The sequence below is a fragment of the Hemiscyllium ocellatum genome, chromosome 48 (assembly GCF_020745735.1).
Source record: "Hemiscyllium ocellatum isolate sHemOce1 chromosome 48, sHemOce1.pat.X.cur, whole genome shotgun sequence".
NCBI classification, from domain to species: domain Eukaryota; kingdom Metazoa; phylum Chordata; class Chondrichthyes; order Orectolobiformes; family Hemiscylliidae; genus Hemiscyllium; species Hemiscyllium ocellatum.
Genome location: NC_083448.1, coordinates 6,616,043 through 6,635,008, shown reverse-complemented (window position 1 = coordinate 6,635,008; position 18,966 = coordinate 6,616,043). Strand labels below are relative to the sequence as shown.

The following is an 18,966-nucleotide window of genomic DNA, read 5'->3' as shown; positions in this document are numbered from 1 at the left end:
TTAACATTTTTGGTAGTGCTTTTTTTCTCTGGTTGCTCGTGCTTCCATAATTGCCGTGATCCAGGTGGTCTCAAAGCATTTCACAACAAACTCACCCGCACCTTCTCCAGAGCAATTGCAGATGGGCAATGAAAACTCCTCTAGTTTGTTCTACCGATATTTCATCCGCAGGTTAATCTGAGGCACTCACTGTCCTTAACAACTGAGAGAATTTACCATAAATCATTACACATGGTGCCAAATTGGCCAGCAGGCTTTGTCGTGTGTAGTACAGAAGGAGGCAGAGAGCAAGCAAAATAGGAAGAAAAATGGAATTAAACCCCAGGAATGGGGTTATTGATTACAGTTACATAAACACGCAAGCCCAAAACCCATTTGCTGTGGTTGGACCAGATCCTCAAGTCGAGAGATGGCCGACAACAGTCGGGGCTTGCTGTGCACAGATCAACTGAGGTATTCCTTACGCCAACCCTTCCAGAATGAAGCCAATTGACTTTGGGATAGTGAAAGGTGCTCTGTAAATGCAAGTCTGCCACAGGTGATTTAGTGATGGAGGGGGAGAAAGAAAAAGAATCGTTTGGTTGTAAGAGCACTTAAAGTCATAGAAATGTAAAGCACAGAAATAGACCCTTCAGTTTCACTCATCGAAGCCAACCAGCTATCCCAACCCAATCTAGTCCCACCTTCCAGCACCCGGCCCATTCTTTATCATACACCCACCCACGCGCCTTATAAATGCTGCAATTGTGCTAGTCTCCACCAATTCCTCTGGCAGCTCATTCCATACAGTTACTACCCTCTGCATGAAAAAGCTGCTCCTTTGGTCTCTTTTTATATTTTTCCCCTCTCACCCTAAACCTTTGCCCTCTAGTTCTGGACTTCCCCACCCTAGGGAAAAGACCGTGGCTATTCACTGTATACATGCCCCTCATGATTTTATAAACCTCGATACGATCATCCTCAGTCTCCGATGCTCCAGGGAAAACAGCCCTAACCTGTTCAGCCTCTCCCTAAAGCTCAAATCCTCCAACCTTGGCACCATCCTTGCAAATCTTTTCTCAACCTTTTCAAGTTTCACAACATCCTTCTAGGAGGAAGGACACCAGAATTGCATGCAATATTCCAAAAGTGACAACCGATGTCCTGGACAGCCACAATATGCCCTCCAAATTCCTATACTCAATATTCTGACTAATAAGTGAAAGCACAGTGATGCCTTCACTATCCTATCTACCTGTGACTCCACTTTCAAGGTGCTATGAACCTGCACTCCAAGGTCTCTTTGTTCAGCAACGCTTGCATGGACCTTACCATACTGTAAAGGTCTTGCTACGATTTGTTTTCTCAAAATGCAGCACCTTGCATTTATCTGAATTAAACTCCATCTGCCACCTCTTAGCATATTGGCCCATCTGATCAAGATCCTGTTGTAATCTGAGGTAACCTTCTTCGCTGTCCAATACACCTCCAATTTTGCTGTCATCTGCGAACATACTAACTGTCCCTCTTATGCTCACCTCGTAATCATTTATGTAAATGACAAAAAGTAGGGAAACCAGCAGTGATCCTTGTAGCTGTGGGATACAGGTAAAGTAATGTTACTTCTGCAATTATAATTACTCATACAAAGTAACTGAACTCACACCAGTCTGTAATTGTTTCAGCCAAGAGCTGAGTCAACAAGAATGGAAACGATGTGGAGGAAATACATAATTTTTTTTATATTAGCTAAAAGTATATGCAAGAAAGAAACAGGACTTCAAAACAATGGTAGAAATACAGGCGAATTGATAAGATGCTGTGAGAGAGGCAGTTAAGCTTGATATGCCTGTACTAAACAGTAGGTATAAACATCTGTTTCCCACTTTTACAGAAACACAAGAACAAACCCCAATTAAAAGGGTCTTAATGATCTGTATGAGAGGGGCAGCACAGATGGAGGGAGAAGATAATGGTAAGGAAAGGATATGCCTACCAATGACCCACAGCAGGATGAGGTCAAACGGCCTTGTGAAGCCAGAAGTAAGCATTTTGTCACAGACAAGGCCGGATCAGGCAAGAGATAAACTGGAGTAATGGGTGCCGTTCTTAGGGAAGTGGAAGATGTAAACAGGGGACGAGCTATGAAATTAAAAATGTAGAAACCAAATTATATAAATATCGAGTACTCGTTGAATTCGGTGTGTGAGTCCATTGCCTTATAGACAGACAATGGACTTTAAAACCTCTTGCAAGAGTAAAATAAAGGACACTACTGATTCAGATTTTGTTTCAGACTGAAATTATTGACGTGTGTGAGCTTAGTTTCTCACATAGCATACCACTGGTCACAGGCATCGGGTCTGACAAACATCCCTCCACCACCAGCCTCTGTCACCTCGGAGCCAGTTTGGTATCCAAATGACTAGTTCTCCCCGTATTCTGTGAGATCTAACCTTGCTAACCCGTCTCCCATGCGGCACCTTGTCGAACGCCTTACTTGTTCCCCTATAGTTTACGTCTACCGCTCTGCCCTCATCAATCCTCTTTGTCGCTTCTTCAAAAACAAACTCTGTCAAGGTGGTGAGACGTGATTTCCCACGGCACAGAGACATGTGCACTTTGGTCACCGAAAATGCAAATCGGTCGGAAAGGCGGGGGGGGGGGTGGATGGAGGTGCCAGTGGTGAGGAAAACAACAATACTTTGAAGGGGCGAGGGAGTGAGGAACTTGCATCGCCATTTGTGAAAGGAATCCTACAATTTCAGCCAGTAAACGCAGGGCAAAGTCAAGTAAACCAGTCAACAGTTGCTCAGAGATGCCCATGTTAAAACTACATGAGATTTATAAATCGCCACGACTTGGTTGCGATGGTACCTGCAATCTTGGCGACGGTTGGGTCTCGCGAGCGCGCGCGTTCGCGCGCGACCGCTCGATTTAAATCCCAGCTGGCCGTTGGTCGCGCGCACGCGGCCTGGCAACGCGGCCGAAGCCTGGCCTTTTCCTGACGGGGACAAGCCCGGGGGCGAAGATCCCCCCGCGAAGAGGCGGCTCGGGGTCGGATAGCCTGGTTACTTCATCGCCCTCCGCCACCATGAGCAAGAGGAAAGCGCCGCAAGAGACGCTCAACGAGGGGATTACCGACTTCCTAATCGGTAAGAGGAATGGAGGAGGAGGCGGTGGCGGCGGATGGCTTTGTCGTTCCGATCCTCAGTCACTTGAGGGAATGACAAGCCTTGCCTCAGGAACGTCCTTCCTCAGCCGGTGTTGAAAGCGGGTCCAAATGTTTTTGTTATTAGAGAAAACATATTTGCAATATTCACAATGTGAGGTAGTATAGCGTTAAACTTTCAACCCGGAACCCAAGCCAAAATCTAAAAGTAAACCCCGACTTGAAGCACCTAAACATAATTCTAACTCGAAACCCCAATTCCGAAATTGACGTCCACCCTGACTCCAATCCTGTACTGAATTTTAGAGCTACACCCAAAACCCAATCATCAACTTGATGCCCACCATTTCCAAAAGGCATTCAGCAAGGAACCCCATTAGGTTACATGTAGAAGAGCCCATTATATTGAGCGCAGTCTGTTAGCTGGTTAGAGGATGGGCTGACTGACAAAAAGAGAGGTAGGTTAAGGTGATCATTTTCAGGAGACCAACGTGGAACTCGTGGAGGACTGCAGGGATCATTGCAAGGGTCACAGTTCTTCATAATATTTGATAATGACTTGGATGAGGAATGTGAACGGACAACAGCTAAGTTTCCTGATGATGCAAAAACAAATGGAAAGGCAAGATTTGGAGATGCCAGTGTCGGATTGGGGTGTAAAATGTTACGAAAAATCAAACAACACCAGGTTTTCGTCCAACAGGTTGAGTTGGAAGCATACGAGCTTTCGGAGCGCTGCTCCTTCATCAGGTGATTGTGCAAGCAGTCTCTATTGGGATATAAAGAGGTTACATGAGTGTGCAACAACTTGACAGCTGCAATGCAAGTCAGAAGATGTGACGTTATGCAGTATGGTGACAGGATTAGAAGAGCATCCTGCCAAGTTGTTCCAGCAGTTTCTGTTTTTGATTTCCAGCACATGCAGCTCTTTTGGATTTTATTTTTCAGAGGAATAATATGATTATCCTACAAATGCCACCTGACCTGTTGAGCTTTTCCAGCAATTTCTGTTTTTATTTCAGATTTCCAGCATTTGCATTATAGTCATACAGCATGGAAACAGACCCTTTGGTCCAACCAGTCCATGCCGATCAAAATCCCAAACAAAATGTGTCCCACCTGCCTGAGCTTGGACTATATCTCTCCAAATATTTCTTATTCATGGACTTATCTAAATGTCTTCCAAACATTGTAACTGTACCTGTACCTGTACCCACCACTTCCTCTGAAAGTTCATTCCAACCACAAACCACTTTCTGTGTTTAAATAAAAATTGCCCCTCCTGACTGCTTTTGGTTCTTTCTCTCACCTTAAAAAATGACCCCTAATCTTGAAATCCCCCATCATGGGGAAAAGACACTTGCCATTCACCCTATCTATACCCCTCATGATTTTAGAAACATCGATAAGGTCACCCTTAAACCTCCTATGCTCCAGTGAGAAAAACCCCAACCTATCAGCTTCTCCTTCTCACTTAAGCCATCCATCCATTCCTAGCAACATCCTGATATATCTCTTCTGAGACTTGTCGAGCTTTATAATATCCTACCTATAACAGGTAGACCAGAACTGGATACTGTACTCCACAAGAGGCTTTGCCAACATCCTGTACAACAGCAGCATAATGTCCCAACTCCAGTATTCAAAGGTCTGAACAATGAAGGCAGACTGCTAAACACTTTCACAACTACCCTGTCTGTGTATGAAGTAGACTTAAATGAATTATTTACCTGAACCCTGAGGTCTCTCTATTCTGAAACATTATTTTTAATTGTAAAAGTCTTGCTTTTGTTTGTTTTTATCAAAATGCAATATCTTGCATTTATTCATATTAAATTCTCTGTGCTACACTTAAGCTCATTGACTCAATCGATCAAAAACTGTTTGCAATCTTAAATAACCTTCTTCACTGTCCACTATTCCACCAACCTTGGTGTCATCCTCAAATGTACGAACCATACTTTATATATTCTCTTTTATATAAATGACAAACAAAAGTGGATCCAGGACTGATCCCTGTGGAACACCACTGGCCACAGTACCCCAGTCCGAAAAACAGCCCTCCACCAGTCTGTCTGCTGCTGTTAAGCCAATTTTGTATCCAGTTGGCAAGCTTACCCATGTGATCTAACTTTACTGGTTTGTCTGCCATGCAGGACCTTGTTCGTTTGGTTTTTTTTGATAGAAGAGTTGAATATTATTTAAATGGAGAAAAATACAGCACAGAGGAATTTGGGTATCCTCATGCAAAGATCACAAAATGCCAGCATTCTGACAGCCTGGATGGCTTAGTGTTAATACTGCTGCCTCACAGCCCCAGGAACCTGGATTTGATTCCTCCCTAGGGCGACTGTCAGTAGTTTGCACATTCCCCTGGTATCTGTGTGGGTTTCCTTTGGGTGCTCTGCCACCGTCCAAAGATGTGCACGCTAGGTAGATTAGCCATTGGAAATGCAGGGTGCGGAGATAGGTGCATCAGTGTGGACTCGATAGGTCGAATAACCTGCTTCCAAACTGTAGGGATTCTTGATTCTGTGAAGTTCAGTGCTTAATATGGAAAGCAAATGGGAACAAGGGAATGGTGTATAAAACAGCAAGTTCTCGATAAAACTGTACAAGGCATGAGTTGGACTGCACCTGGAATAGTGTGAACAGTTTGTTTATTTAAGGAAAGGTATACTGTCATTGATGGCTGTCCAGTGAAGGTTCACTCACTTGATTCCAGAAAGGAGATTAGTCATGGGGAAAAGGTAAGAAAGCGGAGATGAGAATTGTGAAATCATTGATTGTGGAGCAGACACAATGAACTGAATGGCTGCTTTTGCTCCTATATTTGAACCCCAATCTGAATCTTAGACACTGCAATAACCCAAAAACCAATTCTGCACCCATGTCAATCAAAATTCTAGTCCAGGTGACTGGACATCCTGGTTTTGTCAGACCGTCCAAGGCCGTCAGAAATTTCCAAGTGGTCTGACTGTAAACTATTTTAGAGAAAAGCCTTTTTCACTTTGCCTGACATGGGAGAAACCATTTCCTTGACACCTTCAAGGAATTTGTCACTGCTTTTTCGGTGCCAACAGCGCAGTAGTGTCGCAGTGTCGACAGTCATAGTGGTCTCATCAAAGACCAGTCCTGTCTGTTGAAAATAGCCACTTTTATGAAATCCTCATGACAAATCACTGCAATACATCCTTGTGATTCCGACATGTAATTTGTTACCTTTATGTTCAAGTGCTGTCCAAGTTTTAAGAAGATTCCTAGGTCAGATTATTATATACAATGTGTGCTATTTGGCTGTTCTGCTTTCCTGCACAACAATAATCAAATTTGATTCATTAGCAGTGAAGCATTCTGAGCTGCAGTGATGATCTGAGGGGCATGGGAATTGGTTGTCCTCTGAGGTGTTGACAGTAATTTAAAATGACACTTTTTTTATTCAAATACATTTGTTTGGAGTGGAATTTAAGTCATAGAGATTTACAGCACAGAAGAAAGGCCTTCAGCCCATCAAGTCAATGCCATTGAAAAACGAGCACCTAGTTATTCTAATTCTCTCTTCCAGGAGTTAGCCCAGAGTCTTGAATGTCATGACATAGCAAGTGCACATCTAAATACTTCTTAAATGTTGTGAGGTATCAGTCTCTACTCGCCAAACAGAAAGTAAGATCCAGATTTCTACCAGCATCTGGGTGGAAATGTTTTCTTCACATCCCCTCTCAATCTTCTGCTCTGTAAATCTATGCCCCCTCCCACCCAGTCATTGAATTGTCAAGCAAGGGGAAAGATTCCTTCCTGTCTACAGTATCTATGTCTTTCATGCTTTTAATCATCTCAATCATTTTCACACCCTCCGCGTTCATGGAAAATAACCTCAGTCCATCTAATTCTTGTTCATAACTCAAATTCTCCAGCCTACGCAACATCCTGGTAAATCTCCTCTCACCAGCTTTAAAGCAGGGCAGCACAGTGGTTCAGTGGTTAGAACTGCTGCCTCATAGCACCAGGGACCCGGGGTCGATTCCAGCCTTGGGCGACTGTCAGTGTGGAGTTTGCATATTCTCTTCGTGTCTGTGTGGGTTTCCTCCCACAATCCAAAGATGTGCAGATCAGGTGAATTGGCCATACTAAATTATCCATAGTGTTCAGGGATGTGTAGGCTGGGTGCATTCGTCGGGGGGTAAATATAAGGTAGGGGAATGTGTCTGGGTGGGTTACTCTTCTGAGGGTTGGTGTGGACTTGTTGGGTCGAAGGGCCTGTTTTCAAGCTACAGGGATTCTAATTCTAATTGCATCCCACTACAAGCCAATACTTTAGTTTTGGCCTAAACAACATTTTAGCTGAACCTTCCTGCTCTTAAGTTCTTTCTAACTTGGCTAATAAAGGCAAGTATCCTATATACATCTTAACCACTTTGTCTACCTGTTCCCCTCCCAGTGGATATGTGCACCAAATTCCCTTTGATCCTCAGTGTTTCCCAAGATTCTACTGTTCAACATGTCTTCCCTGCCTCATTTGTCTTTCTCAAGTGCATCACCTCTCACCTCTCTGGATTGAATTCCATTTCACACTGATCAGTCCAACTGACCAACATGTCTGTACGCTCATGTAATCTTCAGTATTTACCACCTCACTATTTTTTGTGTCATCGGCGAACTTACTGGTCAACTCTCCTCCATTCAAATCTAAATCGTTTTTTTACATATCAGCAAGCATCCCAATACTGATCTCTGTATAACCCTCCTGGACATAGGCTCTCAGTTATAAAAATATCCCTTGAACATCATCCTCTACTTCCTGCCACTCAGCCAATTCTTGATCTGATTAGCTCATTTTCTTTGGATCTCATGGGCTCTGACTTTCACTATCTGCCTCCCAAGAGGGATCTTATCAAAAGCATTGCTGAAGTTCATGTACAGTCGGCTCTGATGCAATAGTTCCATTCTTGTTTGATCTTGCATGATAAGAAAATTATGGAATAACTGTGTCATTTAAACTAATGAGGTCAGGAAAGTTCGAGTTCTACAGATAATGGTCTCAATTCTTCAACCTAGTTAAAGCCAATTCGCCTTGAAGAAACATATAGCAGAACCGACTATAGATCAAGTATTAAATCCATCTGATGCATGCTCTGATCTGCACCTCTTTGAAAAATTCAATCAAGTTAAGTCAGACATGACCTACCATTAACAACGCCATGCTGACCGTTCTTAATTAGTTCCTGCCCTCCAAGTGCAGGGTAATATTGTGTCTCAGTTTTGAAGGTAGTACAGAAAAGAGTCATGGTATTAAGTGATTACCTTATCAGGAGAAGTTGACGCCCTCAAACTGTGAAAGTAGATAATTGAAGGACAGCCTTATGAGAATACACTAAAATTTAAGCAATTTGGAGAACAAAGCTTGAGCTAAAAATAGTGAAATGAAAATTATGGACTGGTGTGAGGGAAAAAAATCTTTTTCAGGCAATTTGTTAGGAATGCTTGGAAATAAACATTTGATTTGGGAAGTTCGAGTACAAATTTACACTTCTGGAAGAGACATTTCAGTGAGGTGGAAATGAATTTTTTTCATTCTGGATGGAAAAATTAAGATGTGTTGAGAGGCTTTCTTGTTTTGTATGCTTTTTTTAAAAGAATGTGTATTAATATTTTTTAACATATTTACACTAATATTTTCTGCAGAGCTGGCTAACTTTGAGAGGAATGTGAACCGGGCAATGCACAAGTACAATGCATACAGGTAAATCCCAAGATAAGCTGTTTCGATGCAAATAAAAAAATCCCAGTTGAGAGGATTATTTTACATGTTCTGATACTTAGTCTTGATTAACTCAGTAAAGATCAGTTATCATGACATCATATGGTACTTCCAAATAGATCCAGCATGAACTGATGTTCTTGCCATATTGTGACATGATTACTAATATAAACAATGTGTAATTAAGAACAAAGCAGTGAATATCAATGTCGGTTTCATCCTTATTTTGTCACTTTGCAGATCAGATTACTGTTATTTAATTGTATGTTCAATGACATTGCACGATACCAGATTTATGTGTGAGACTCCCTTAGTAACATAAATGTGCACAACACTTTGACAAAACAGCATTATGTTGTAACTCTCTGCTTAACTGTGAATGATTGCTGTATGGCAAATGGGTCATTCAGAGTTGGTATTTCTTTTTATTTTCTTATGATAGGAAAGCAGCTTCAGTTATTGCAAAGTATCCAACAAAGATCAAGAGTGGTGCAGAAGCCAAAAAGCTGGTAAACACTTGTAATTATTGAAAACATTTTTATAACTTCTAAAATGCTTTAAAGTTAAAATATATTTGTTTTGCTTTATTATTAACTTTTCTTAAATGATCTGAAGTTAGAGGTTGGAGTACGTAGTCCAAAGAGTGTTTTTTAATATTATTGCAAGGAACAAGAAGTGAGTTGAATTTTAGGTTAAAAATCAGCTTGAACTGTATGATATAGTTTTTATTACTGAGATATGACCACAAAACAGGTGTCCAGGATTTGAAACTAAATATACCAGGAAGATGGTGAAAAAAGAGGGGTAAAGAGTATCCTTAGTGGTCAAGAATGAAAGAACTTCACTAATAACAGAGAATATAATAAGAGGCAGAGAAGCAGCAGATACTTTTTGGGCAGAATAATGAAATGAACAAAGATACATGGAACCTGTCTGGAAACCTCCAGTAGCAATTGAGAAGTAACAGATGTATAAATGCAGAGATTAGACAAGTATTTAAGAAAGGCAGGCTGCTTTTAATTTTTTTTAGCTTTCACATACATGGTGATAATTACGCTAGCACGAGTCACAATCTATCTGGGAAGAGTGAGCTGATAATTGTGCCCCACTCTTCCACAAACTGTCACAAATGAACAAAATCCCAGTGACACCATCAAAATGACAAATTTTTCTGACTGATTGTTACTCAGGACAAAAACAATTCACACCCGATTTCATTGATAACTGGCAAGTAACTTTGTATTGAAGCACACTGAATTCAACAAGATCAGGTAAAGGATTTCAAACTTAAACTATACCCCTTCAAAACCTTAAACATACATACACTTGATCACAATTAAGACAGACAAACAATAAACAGTTTCGCATGCGGACTGTGTCCATACAAAAGAATATAGACAAGGTAAACAAAATTCTAAAGATCAAAAGTTGAAATTACCAGGTAAAAAGGTATTTTTCTCAAAGTCCTTTTAATTTTTGCAATAATGATACACTGTTGTCTGCAGGGGAACTGTGGCTCATTGATGTGATGTTGACCAGGTGAACTTAGGTCATTTCTTGTATGAATTCTTTCTTCTAAGATTTCTTGGTTTTATTTATTTCTTCATATGCAGAGAGAAAAAGAGAGAGGGAGATATAGATGGGTTTCTAGCTGGATACTTCTTTCCCCACATTCTGCTCTTGGCAATTTTGGCAATTAACAATCTGCCTCTCAACCAATTAGAAGGCTATTGTCAGGCAGAATTTCTTTACTTCATAGGATTCTCGATGTCATTCAGTGCTGAATTCTCCCTCTTAATTCTTCCAGAGAACAATTGCTTTTCTTAATGCAACAATACACATTACTTGATTTTAACGCTGCTGATATTTCAGTTTCAGCAGCTGAAGTGAAAATTGTGATCTCTCTCTCTCTCACATGCTTGAAAGGGAGTGAATTTGGGTGTGTCATTGCTAATTTTGGATAACAACAACGTTAAGGTCAATGAGGGAGCAGCATTATTATTATATTTAGTAATAAACCAACTTTGTGCACCATTAGTCTGTTCACTTACGTTTATCAAATAGCATCTAAATATGATCGATTTCAACATACTATTTGAAAGGGAGAAACATGAAATAGCTATTAAGATTCGGGATTTAGATAAGGCTGACTTCAACAGGATTAGGGCAGGCCTCAAAATGGGTAACATGACAGAAGATTAGTGAGAGATATTCAAGAAACAAATTATGTTATAAAATTAGGTTTTATGTCCTTTAGGGAAAAGAACTCTGTTTGTCAAATAAAGCTATGAATGAAAAGCTGTGAACTTCTGAAGTGATCAGAATCATTATAGGCATCAATGAAATCATGGCAGATCCTCAACCAGCTCATAGACACATTTTTGTCCTATCCCTTAAAGCCTGAGATGAATAGTTTCAGTTTAAATTTAACAATGGTTATGACAACAGTTGCAGTTTGCAGAAGAGAGTTCCAAACTGTTGTTTTTCTTTATATTTAGAAATATCTGCTAATTTCTTTCTGGAAAGAACTGGCTCTAAATGTGAGATTATGTCTCCCTATCTGAGACTCCCTAGTAGAAATTGTTTCTCTTTGTCAACATGTCTGTTCCCTTTTCCGTCTTGAAAACTTTGATCACATTACACCTTAACTGTCTAAGTTTCAGGAATGTAACCCTAGTTTGAGTAATCTCTCCTTGCTTGGAGTCCAGATATTAAACTATAAGTCTGTGCTGTACTCTCCACAGGTTAGCATATCCTTCTGCAATTGTGATACCAAGACCTGCTCACACTCACCAAGTGATCAAACCAAGACTTTATTTTGTTCAAGCATGATTGCTACCCTGTTGTATTCTAGTGCTCTAGGTATAAAGGCCAGCAGACCAATAGCTTTTGAAATTATTTTTATTACTTGTTCAAAACTTAACCATTTTCTTTTTGTCTAGATTTGCTGAGATCTCTGACCCAGATTACTTATGGCAGGGGAGGGGCTATGTATGGAAACATTTCAAGGTAGTAGGATAAATTGATAAAGCTAATAAGAGAGTGTTTGAGCTTTATTGTTAGAGGTACAGAGTACAAAAGCAAATAAGTAATGCAAATGCTAAACATAAAACATTTAAAAGACATTTAGATAAGTCCATGAATAATAAATGTTTGGAGAGATGTGGGCCAAGCGCAAGCAAGTGGGACTAGTTTAGTTTGACATCATGGTCGGCATGGACTGGTTGGACTAAAGTGTCTGTTTCTGTGTTGTATGACCATGACTCTGCAACTCGATAAAATGTTAGTTTGTCATCTGTTGGAGTATTATCTTCAAATCTGGACACCAGATCTTAAGAAGGCTGTCAAAATTCTGGAGGCTGTGGAAATGATTTTATACAATGGTGTAATAGAGAAAGGACCATTTGTGTTGTGAGATTGCAGAATATTCAGCTTGAAAGGTCGAAAGTTTTGAGAAAACTTGATAGTCTTCACCATCAAGAATTCAGGGTGTCAGGGTTGTACTCAAGCTGCTTGCGTGAAAAGGTTGTGAATTCAGAGGGAATGCTATACTGTTACAGGTGCCAACTGTATGATGAGACTTTAAATCCAAGCATGCTGTCTCATAAAAGTCAATGGTTGTATTTGGAAATGAAACAAGGTGAGTTATTTGGATCATGATTTATATCAAAGTCAATCAGGGTAAATCACCCTTTTTTGTTGCTGCATAATTGCTGTTTGTATAATTTTGGAGTGTCCTAATTAACTTGCTTTTATTCAACTTTTCAAGTAAGTAATACATTTTTGGAAAAATAATTGATTATGAAATGCTTTGAGACATTGCAGAAGGTGCTGTATAAATTTCAAGTCTTTTTTTCATTATGCCACTGCCACCATTTTGTATTCCTCTAAATTTCATAATATCTGTGTAAATGCTATTTGTCATGTGAATGAAGGTGGGCTGAGTGAACTTTTTTCAGTTTGTTTTGTTTGATGATAGGGTACTTGGGTTCCACCAACATTCCTCCAGATTACCTGCTTGAGCATGGTGTGCTGGAACAAAGAACATGAATAGAGTGCTCCAGTCCATGATCTATCTCTCGATTTTTTTTTCCACTTTTCATCTCTTTTGTTTTCCAGGTTTGAAAGTCACAGTCTTCAGTTTCTTGCACCTAAATTACATATTCTTTTGTTTGTGCATTGCAATCAATTGTTTGAAATTAAATTGCTAAACGTGTAGCTATTAAATGTGAAATGTCTGAGTGAATACTGTTATAATTTCCATTCCCAACACTTTTAGGAAGGAGTTGGTGACAGGATTGCAAAGAAGATTGATGAATTTCTAGCAACAGGGAAACTGCAAAAATTAGAAAAGGTATAGTATGTATTTCTCTGCAGTTGACCTTTCAGGCTTACAATTAACTGATTTAGATTTGATAGAGGTTAATGGTAGTATTTTGATAGGTCCTTTACATGCAAATAAGAAATTACATCATTGTTCAAGAAATCTTATTGGCTAAGTGGCCTTCTGATCATGACATTATGATTGCTATTACTTTTCGTCTGAATTTTCTTTATACTCTTTTAAACAAGGATAGAAATAAAAAGATGAAGACTTCCCCGACACCTCCCCCATCAAACACTTCTGGGTGGGGACTGCATGGGTAAAATATAGCATAAAGTTTTCTCTATCCTATTTAAGTAGAAGAAAAAGTTTCCTCGCATCTCAAAACAACAAGAAAGTATCTTTGATTCTGGAAAACTGAAAATCAGTAAATAGACATAAAATGGCCCCCCTTGATTCCGCCCTCAGCAACCATTTTTGGGAACGGGTCAAACTGTAAAATAAGCTTTCCCCGGCTTGTTCAAAAGGAAAGGAAACTTAAAAAGCAACAAATCCCCTCTGCTCCGTCCCCATTGAACGGTCCCAGAACAGGGACAACAAGGGTTTCAAAATCCAGAGGACGGTTCCTCTACTCATTTCAACTAAAAGTAAAATCCCCTCACACCAACAGCATCAAGCACACCTGGGACAAGGACAGTATGAGGTTTAAATAAAATCCCCTTTTGGCTGTTCCAAGAGGTCCAAAATCAGTACAAAAGAAAAATAAAACTTCCTTTTACTATGCACAAAACCAGGAGCACAAACTTAAGAAGTTGAAAGAAAACTTACCTTACTTAAGCAAAATATCACTGCTCAGACTGCTGATGCCCTCCAGTTCCTACCGTGCCAATCGGAAAGGCGTTCATTGTACCAGTGAGCACTGTTGCTCCTGCTCCAGGGATACCCTAGTGCCAACATAACCACGCAAGAGGAGCAGACAGTGAAAGACAAAGAGTTCCTCCTCGGCCAGCTGCAAGGACCTGTGAATGGCCATCTTGCCCAGCCCAGGAGCAAAGCCACGAGACCTGTCTCCCTTTCTCTGCATTGGGTAATTGTAGATGAAGAGTGTGGGACTGAAGTGCGTCCAAAGTTTAAGCAGCTGGCCCCTCAAAAATCTTAAAAAGGAGCTGCAAAAGAACGCACTCAACATAAATGTGAAAAACTGTTTCCTGTGGACCACAGAACATGCACGTGGTCTGGCACCCAGTGAACTTGCTGAGCCAACAATTGCATGGGACCATTGCATGCAGCACTCTTCACCCCAGATCCCCAGTGTTGGAGGGGAAGAACACTTTGTCGAGTGCCCTCCACTGATCTCTATCACTGGAGGAGCCAAGGTCATGCCAAGGTGTGTCCAGGCGGCAGGCGAAAGAGTGGTAGTGCAGAGTGTGCACCATCAGTCCGTACAGATAGCACGTCTGTGCCATACGCCAGGAGGATATCCCTGAGATGGGCTCAGGTTGTGGGGACATCACATCATGGAGGAGGGTCCATGGCGCAGGGCCAATGTCGAGTTTTGTACGGATAGGGGGTCAGTTTGCTTGAAAAGCCCATCGTACGCCTGAGCTGACTTAAGTGCACGTGAGGTTCTGAGGCCGAGTACCTTGTCCCTCAGGCTATAGATAGCTTGAGTCACAAACCGGAGCTGGATCAATGCCTGCTTGGCCAACTATGTTGACATCATCCAGTCTGCTCCTTTGTGATCTCTGACACTGATCAGCACCTGCATCTCGAGTTCTCTCCTCCCTTAACCAGCTCAAACCGCACTCAAGGAGAACCTGTCCCTGAGCAGTGGCTTCCGGAGGAGAGGGAGAGCTCCAGCGTGAGCCGACTGTTTCCCAGACTATGATCAGGTCTAAATAAAAGGCAATTCCTGAAAGACCCAAGGCCAGGCCCACTCCATGAACAGGAACTGTCTATCGAAGCAGAGGCCGTGCACCTGATGGAAAAATATGCCATCAAGGTGCATCACCTTGGAGGAGGCTGAACATAAAGGTATCGCTCCAGGCTGTGAAGGCAGAAAGTCGCTACCTGGGTGCAAAGACACACCGGTGCCTGACAGCCCTCCTCAACTTTTTCTTTGATTCTAAAAGTATTAAGTTTTCCAAATTCCATGACACTATTATTCTAATCCATTCTTTCGATGGAACTCTAAACTATGGAACTGCTGCAATCGTAATACTGGTTTCAGATGAGACATTAAACCAAGCCCCCAGGTGTATCAACATACACTACTTTTGAAGAAGATATGGGAGTTGCCAATCCATTCAGCAGTCACTTAAAATACAGTTTTTATTCTTTTTCACTTCGCTTGCTATTTGTTGAACTTGACTGTGCAAATTGGCTCCTGCGGTCTTGCACTGCAACAATGATTGTACTTCAAAAGTGTTGTATTCAAGATGAAGCATCTTAGGATGTGTGAAGTATTTTGGAGATGCTAAGGAATATTAGTATCTTCTCTTTCTTGCTCCAATGCTTGTCATTACTTCAGATTTACTGCATCTTATCTCCTTTAAAATCTTGTGGCCCTGCATTGTGAACTTTCACTCTGCTTTTTCAATTTAAAAAGCAATTAATTTGGACAGCTAACTAGGGCTCAAATTCTCTTATGCTTTGAATACACAATTGTAAACACAACTATGGGGGCATTTCCATGTGAATTGTGATACTATGATGTACCTTCAATCAGGAACACTGTTTGCAGGAATGAAAGATTATATAAACAATGTTTCATTGGAGAAACCTTTCATAATAGATATTCAAGGACTATGTTGGCAGAATAAATATATTAAATGAACTTTGATAGATAGTTGACTGTGAAAATGTGATTGCTTGTTCTTTGGATTGTATAAAAATTCAGTAATCAGTCACCTGAACCAAAGGAAATTCCATGCTAGCACTGTCAGGTTCCACAGTATGTCTTATTCTGTTTGCACATGTGTTTTTGTTTTGTTGCTTAGGATCATGGTAGTTGTTCAGGAAAGTGCTTCCATGAAGTAAAATAATGGACATTGAATAACTAACTGTTTGTGAAGTAAATAATTATAATATTATGAGGAATTAGAGGTTGACTGGAGTGGGAAATATGCCTGAACTAAGGTTCCTCTCTAAATTGTTTCATGACAATCTTCTTACGTGTATACACAAACATCAGATTTCTTGATCAAAATTAATTGGGCTGTTTCCCGCTGCACATGTCTTCACACCAATACAGCCTCACTGCCCAGCTTACTTTTCTACTTCCCTGTTCATGTTTAGTCTTTTTGCTGTGCTTTTTCTTGTGTTTGTGTTGTCATTTCTACATTGAATATTCTATATTTCCTTTACAGATTCGTCAAGATGATACAAGTTCGTCGATTAACTTTTTAACGAGAGTGACTGGAATCGGGTAAACTCAAAAGACAAGAACTTCTAGTGCAGCATAATGTACCAAAATGAAGGGATCCCCCAACCGTTGTTGCTGGACCTTGCAAAATCCACAAAGCCCTAGTTTCAGAATGATGACAAGATTGGCCTAAGTAACAAGAAATTAATTGTGCAACTCGATTAGCCAAATGAAGAAATTGAAATAACATAAAAGAAGGAGGAATACTTCCAATCTATCAATTGTGATCATGTTTCACAAAGGATAATCCAAGTTGGAAGATTGGGAGATGGTGGCATAGTAGTAATAGGCTAGTAATTTAGGGCACATGTTGTGGTGACCAGGGTTCAAATCCCACTGTGGTAGCTAATGGAATTTAAATGAAATTTTTAAATCAGAACTGTCGTGATTGTAACAAGGTCAGTCAGATGGACCTCAGAATACGAGTTCCCTGATTCGGGCTGTTAACCCGGTCTGATCAGAGAGCCCTGGCTGACAGACATTCTGACACTCTGAGAGTGGGCTCTGAGGGAGCTGGATCAGCGTCAAGGACTCTCCACATGGAAATAAAGGATGACTTGGTGAGGGGACCTCGGCCTCTGTGGAGTTATTTCAAGAACCTGGAATTAAAAGCTCGTCTGTGTACCATAGGACCGTGAAACTATTCTCACATTGTCATAAAAGTTGATATAGTTCACTGTTGTCCTTCAGGGAAGACCTTCTAAGCTTCTTACTTTGACTGGCTTTTGCATGTCTCTCGGGCCCCAGTGATACAGTTGACTCTGAGCTTCTCTGTGATGTCGTTGAGCAAGCCACTCTGCCCAAAAGTGTTTAAAGATGGATAGAAAATGCTGGCCTTGCCTTCATGTGTCTTCATTTGTATAAATGAACTGAGTAACGAGCATGGTTTCAAGTTTGAAGATTATACAAAATTCGATAATATAGTAAATAGCAAAAAGGAAAGGAGCAGACTTCAAAAAGATGCATGTAGTTCGTGGAATGAGCAGACTCATGGCAGAATAAATTCTGTCTGTTTAAGGATGACGTAATGCATTTCAGACAAAACAACATGGAGAGAATTTAATCTAAATAGTGTTATTTGAAATGGGAGAGTTAGGGGACTGCACAAACAGAGGAACCCTATGTACTAATCCTTGAAGATGCCAAGGGAAGAATGTGTATTGAAATATTTGCCTTCATAATATGAGCATTGAATACAAAAGCAAAGGAGTTCTGGTAAATCATTACAAATCACTAATCAGGCTACAACTAGGCCATCTGGATAAAGAAATGTGAAGCTTTGAATGGATCTAAACACCAGGTTGAACATGTTAAAGTTGAGATATTGATGGACTGGAGAAAGATTTAAACGGGATTTATTTTTATTTAGCTCACAATTGAATGATCCTAGTTCAAAGTTTGTGAGAAGGATTCCAGTGAACGAATAATGATTTTCTAGATTAATCATCTTAGCTGTAATGAAAGCTTTGGAATTATCAGCTTGAAAAGAGCTTTTGCAGACAGAATCATGTTGTGTATTTTCAGACATGCTTTGGCCTCAGAAAATTGTTCTGATACTTGTTTTCATTGTACAGACCAGCAGCAGCACGAAAATTTGTCGAAGAGGGAATCAAAACCCTGGATGGTATGTTTCATGAGTCCCACAGCTTCTCTGTCAAACTGGTTAACATTTTGAGTTCAGCAAATTTATCCATTAGACGAGTTATCCATAAAAGCAACAGGCATTTGAAAATGTTCCTTTTGATTCTTTACACGTGCCTGTTAAACTTCCTGTCCAAAATCCTGGATATGTATTTTGCCTGATATGCCCTTCCTTACCCTATTTAATAATAGTTGCTATTTCCATATGCTGTTTGTGGAAGTTTCATGCCATTGCGATGTCATTGTATGTGTTTAAGCTGCTAAGAAAATTGATGCCTATGCATTTGTCTCCTGTGGTTAAAATACATCTGCTGTTCACTGCATGTGTGTACAATATTTCATATCAGAAGAAAGTATGAATAGGAAACCTTTCGTTGTATTTTTATGTTCCCCTCTCCTCTCACAGTTTGAATTTGCAGTGAGTACAGATTAATAATGTTGCAAATCAAAGTGGCTGCTTGAAATCAATGAAACAGAACAGTCTGTTACGACCAGCTATCGAATGAAGGAATCGTAGAATCCATCAATGATAATCCCACTCCCCATAGCGCTGTAATTTTTTTTCCGTGTTCGAGCATTTATTGATCTCTCTTTTGGTTGTTGATTCTGCTTTAACTGCCCTTGCAGGCAGTGCATTACAGATAATAAATCAGAGAGTAAAATATCAT

The 18,966-nt window shown here is 40.4% G+C and overlaps 1 protein-coding gene across 1 annotated transcript in view; it reads left to right on the top strand.

Moving 5' to 3' along the window:
• The first annotated feature begins 2,914 nt into the window (after positions 1-2,914).
• The window catches only part of polb (polymerase (DNA directed), beta), a 108,960-nt gene continuing 92,908 nt past the window's right edge, over positions 2,915-18,966 (top strand). The window contains exons 1-6 of the mRNA XM_060856418.1: positions 2,915-3,134; positions 8,834-8,891; positions 9,352-9,418; positions 13,189-13,263; positions 16,602-16,660; positions 18,232-18,281. Coding sequence (XP_060712401.1) covers positions 3,074-3,134; positions 8,834-8,891; positions 9,352-9,418; positions 13,189-13,263; positions 16,602-16,660; positions 18,232-18,281 — 370 coding nt within the window. The 5' untranslated portion in view covers positions 2,915-3,073. The remainder of the gene's footprint in view (positions 3,135-8,833; positions 8,892-9,351; positions 9,419-13,188; positions 13,264-16,601; positions 16,661-18,231; positions 18,282-18,966) is intronic.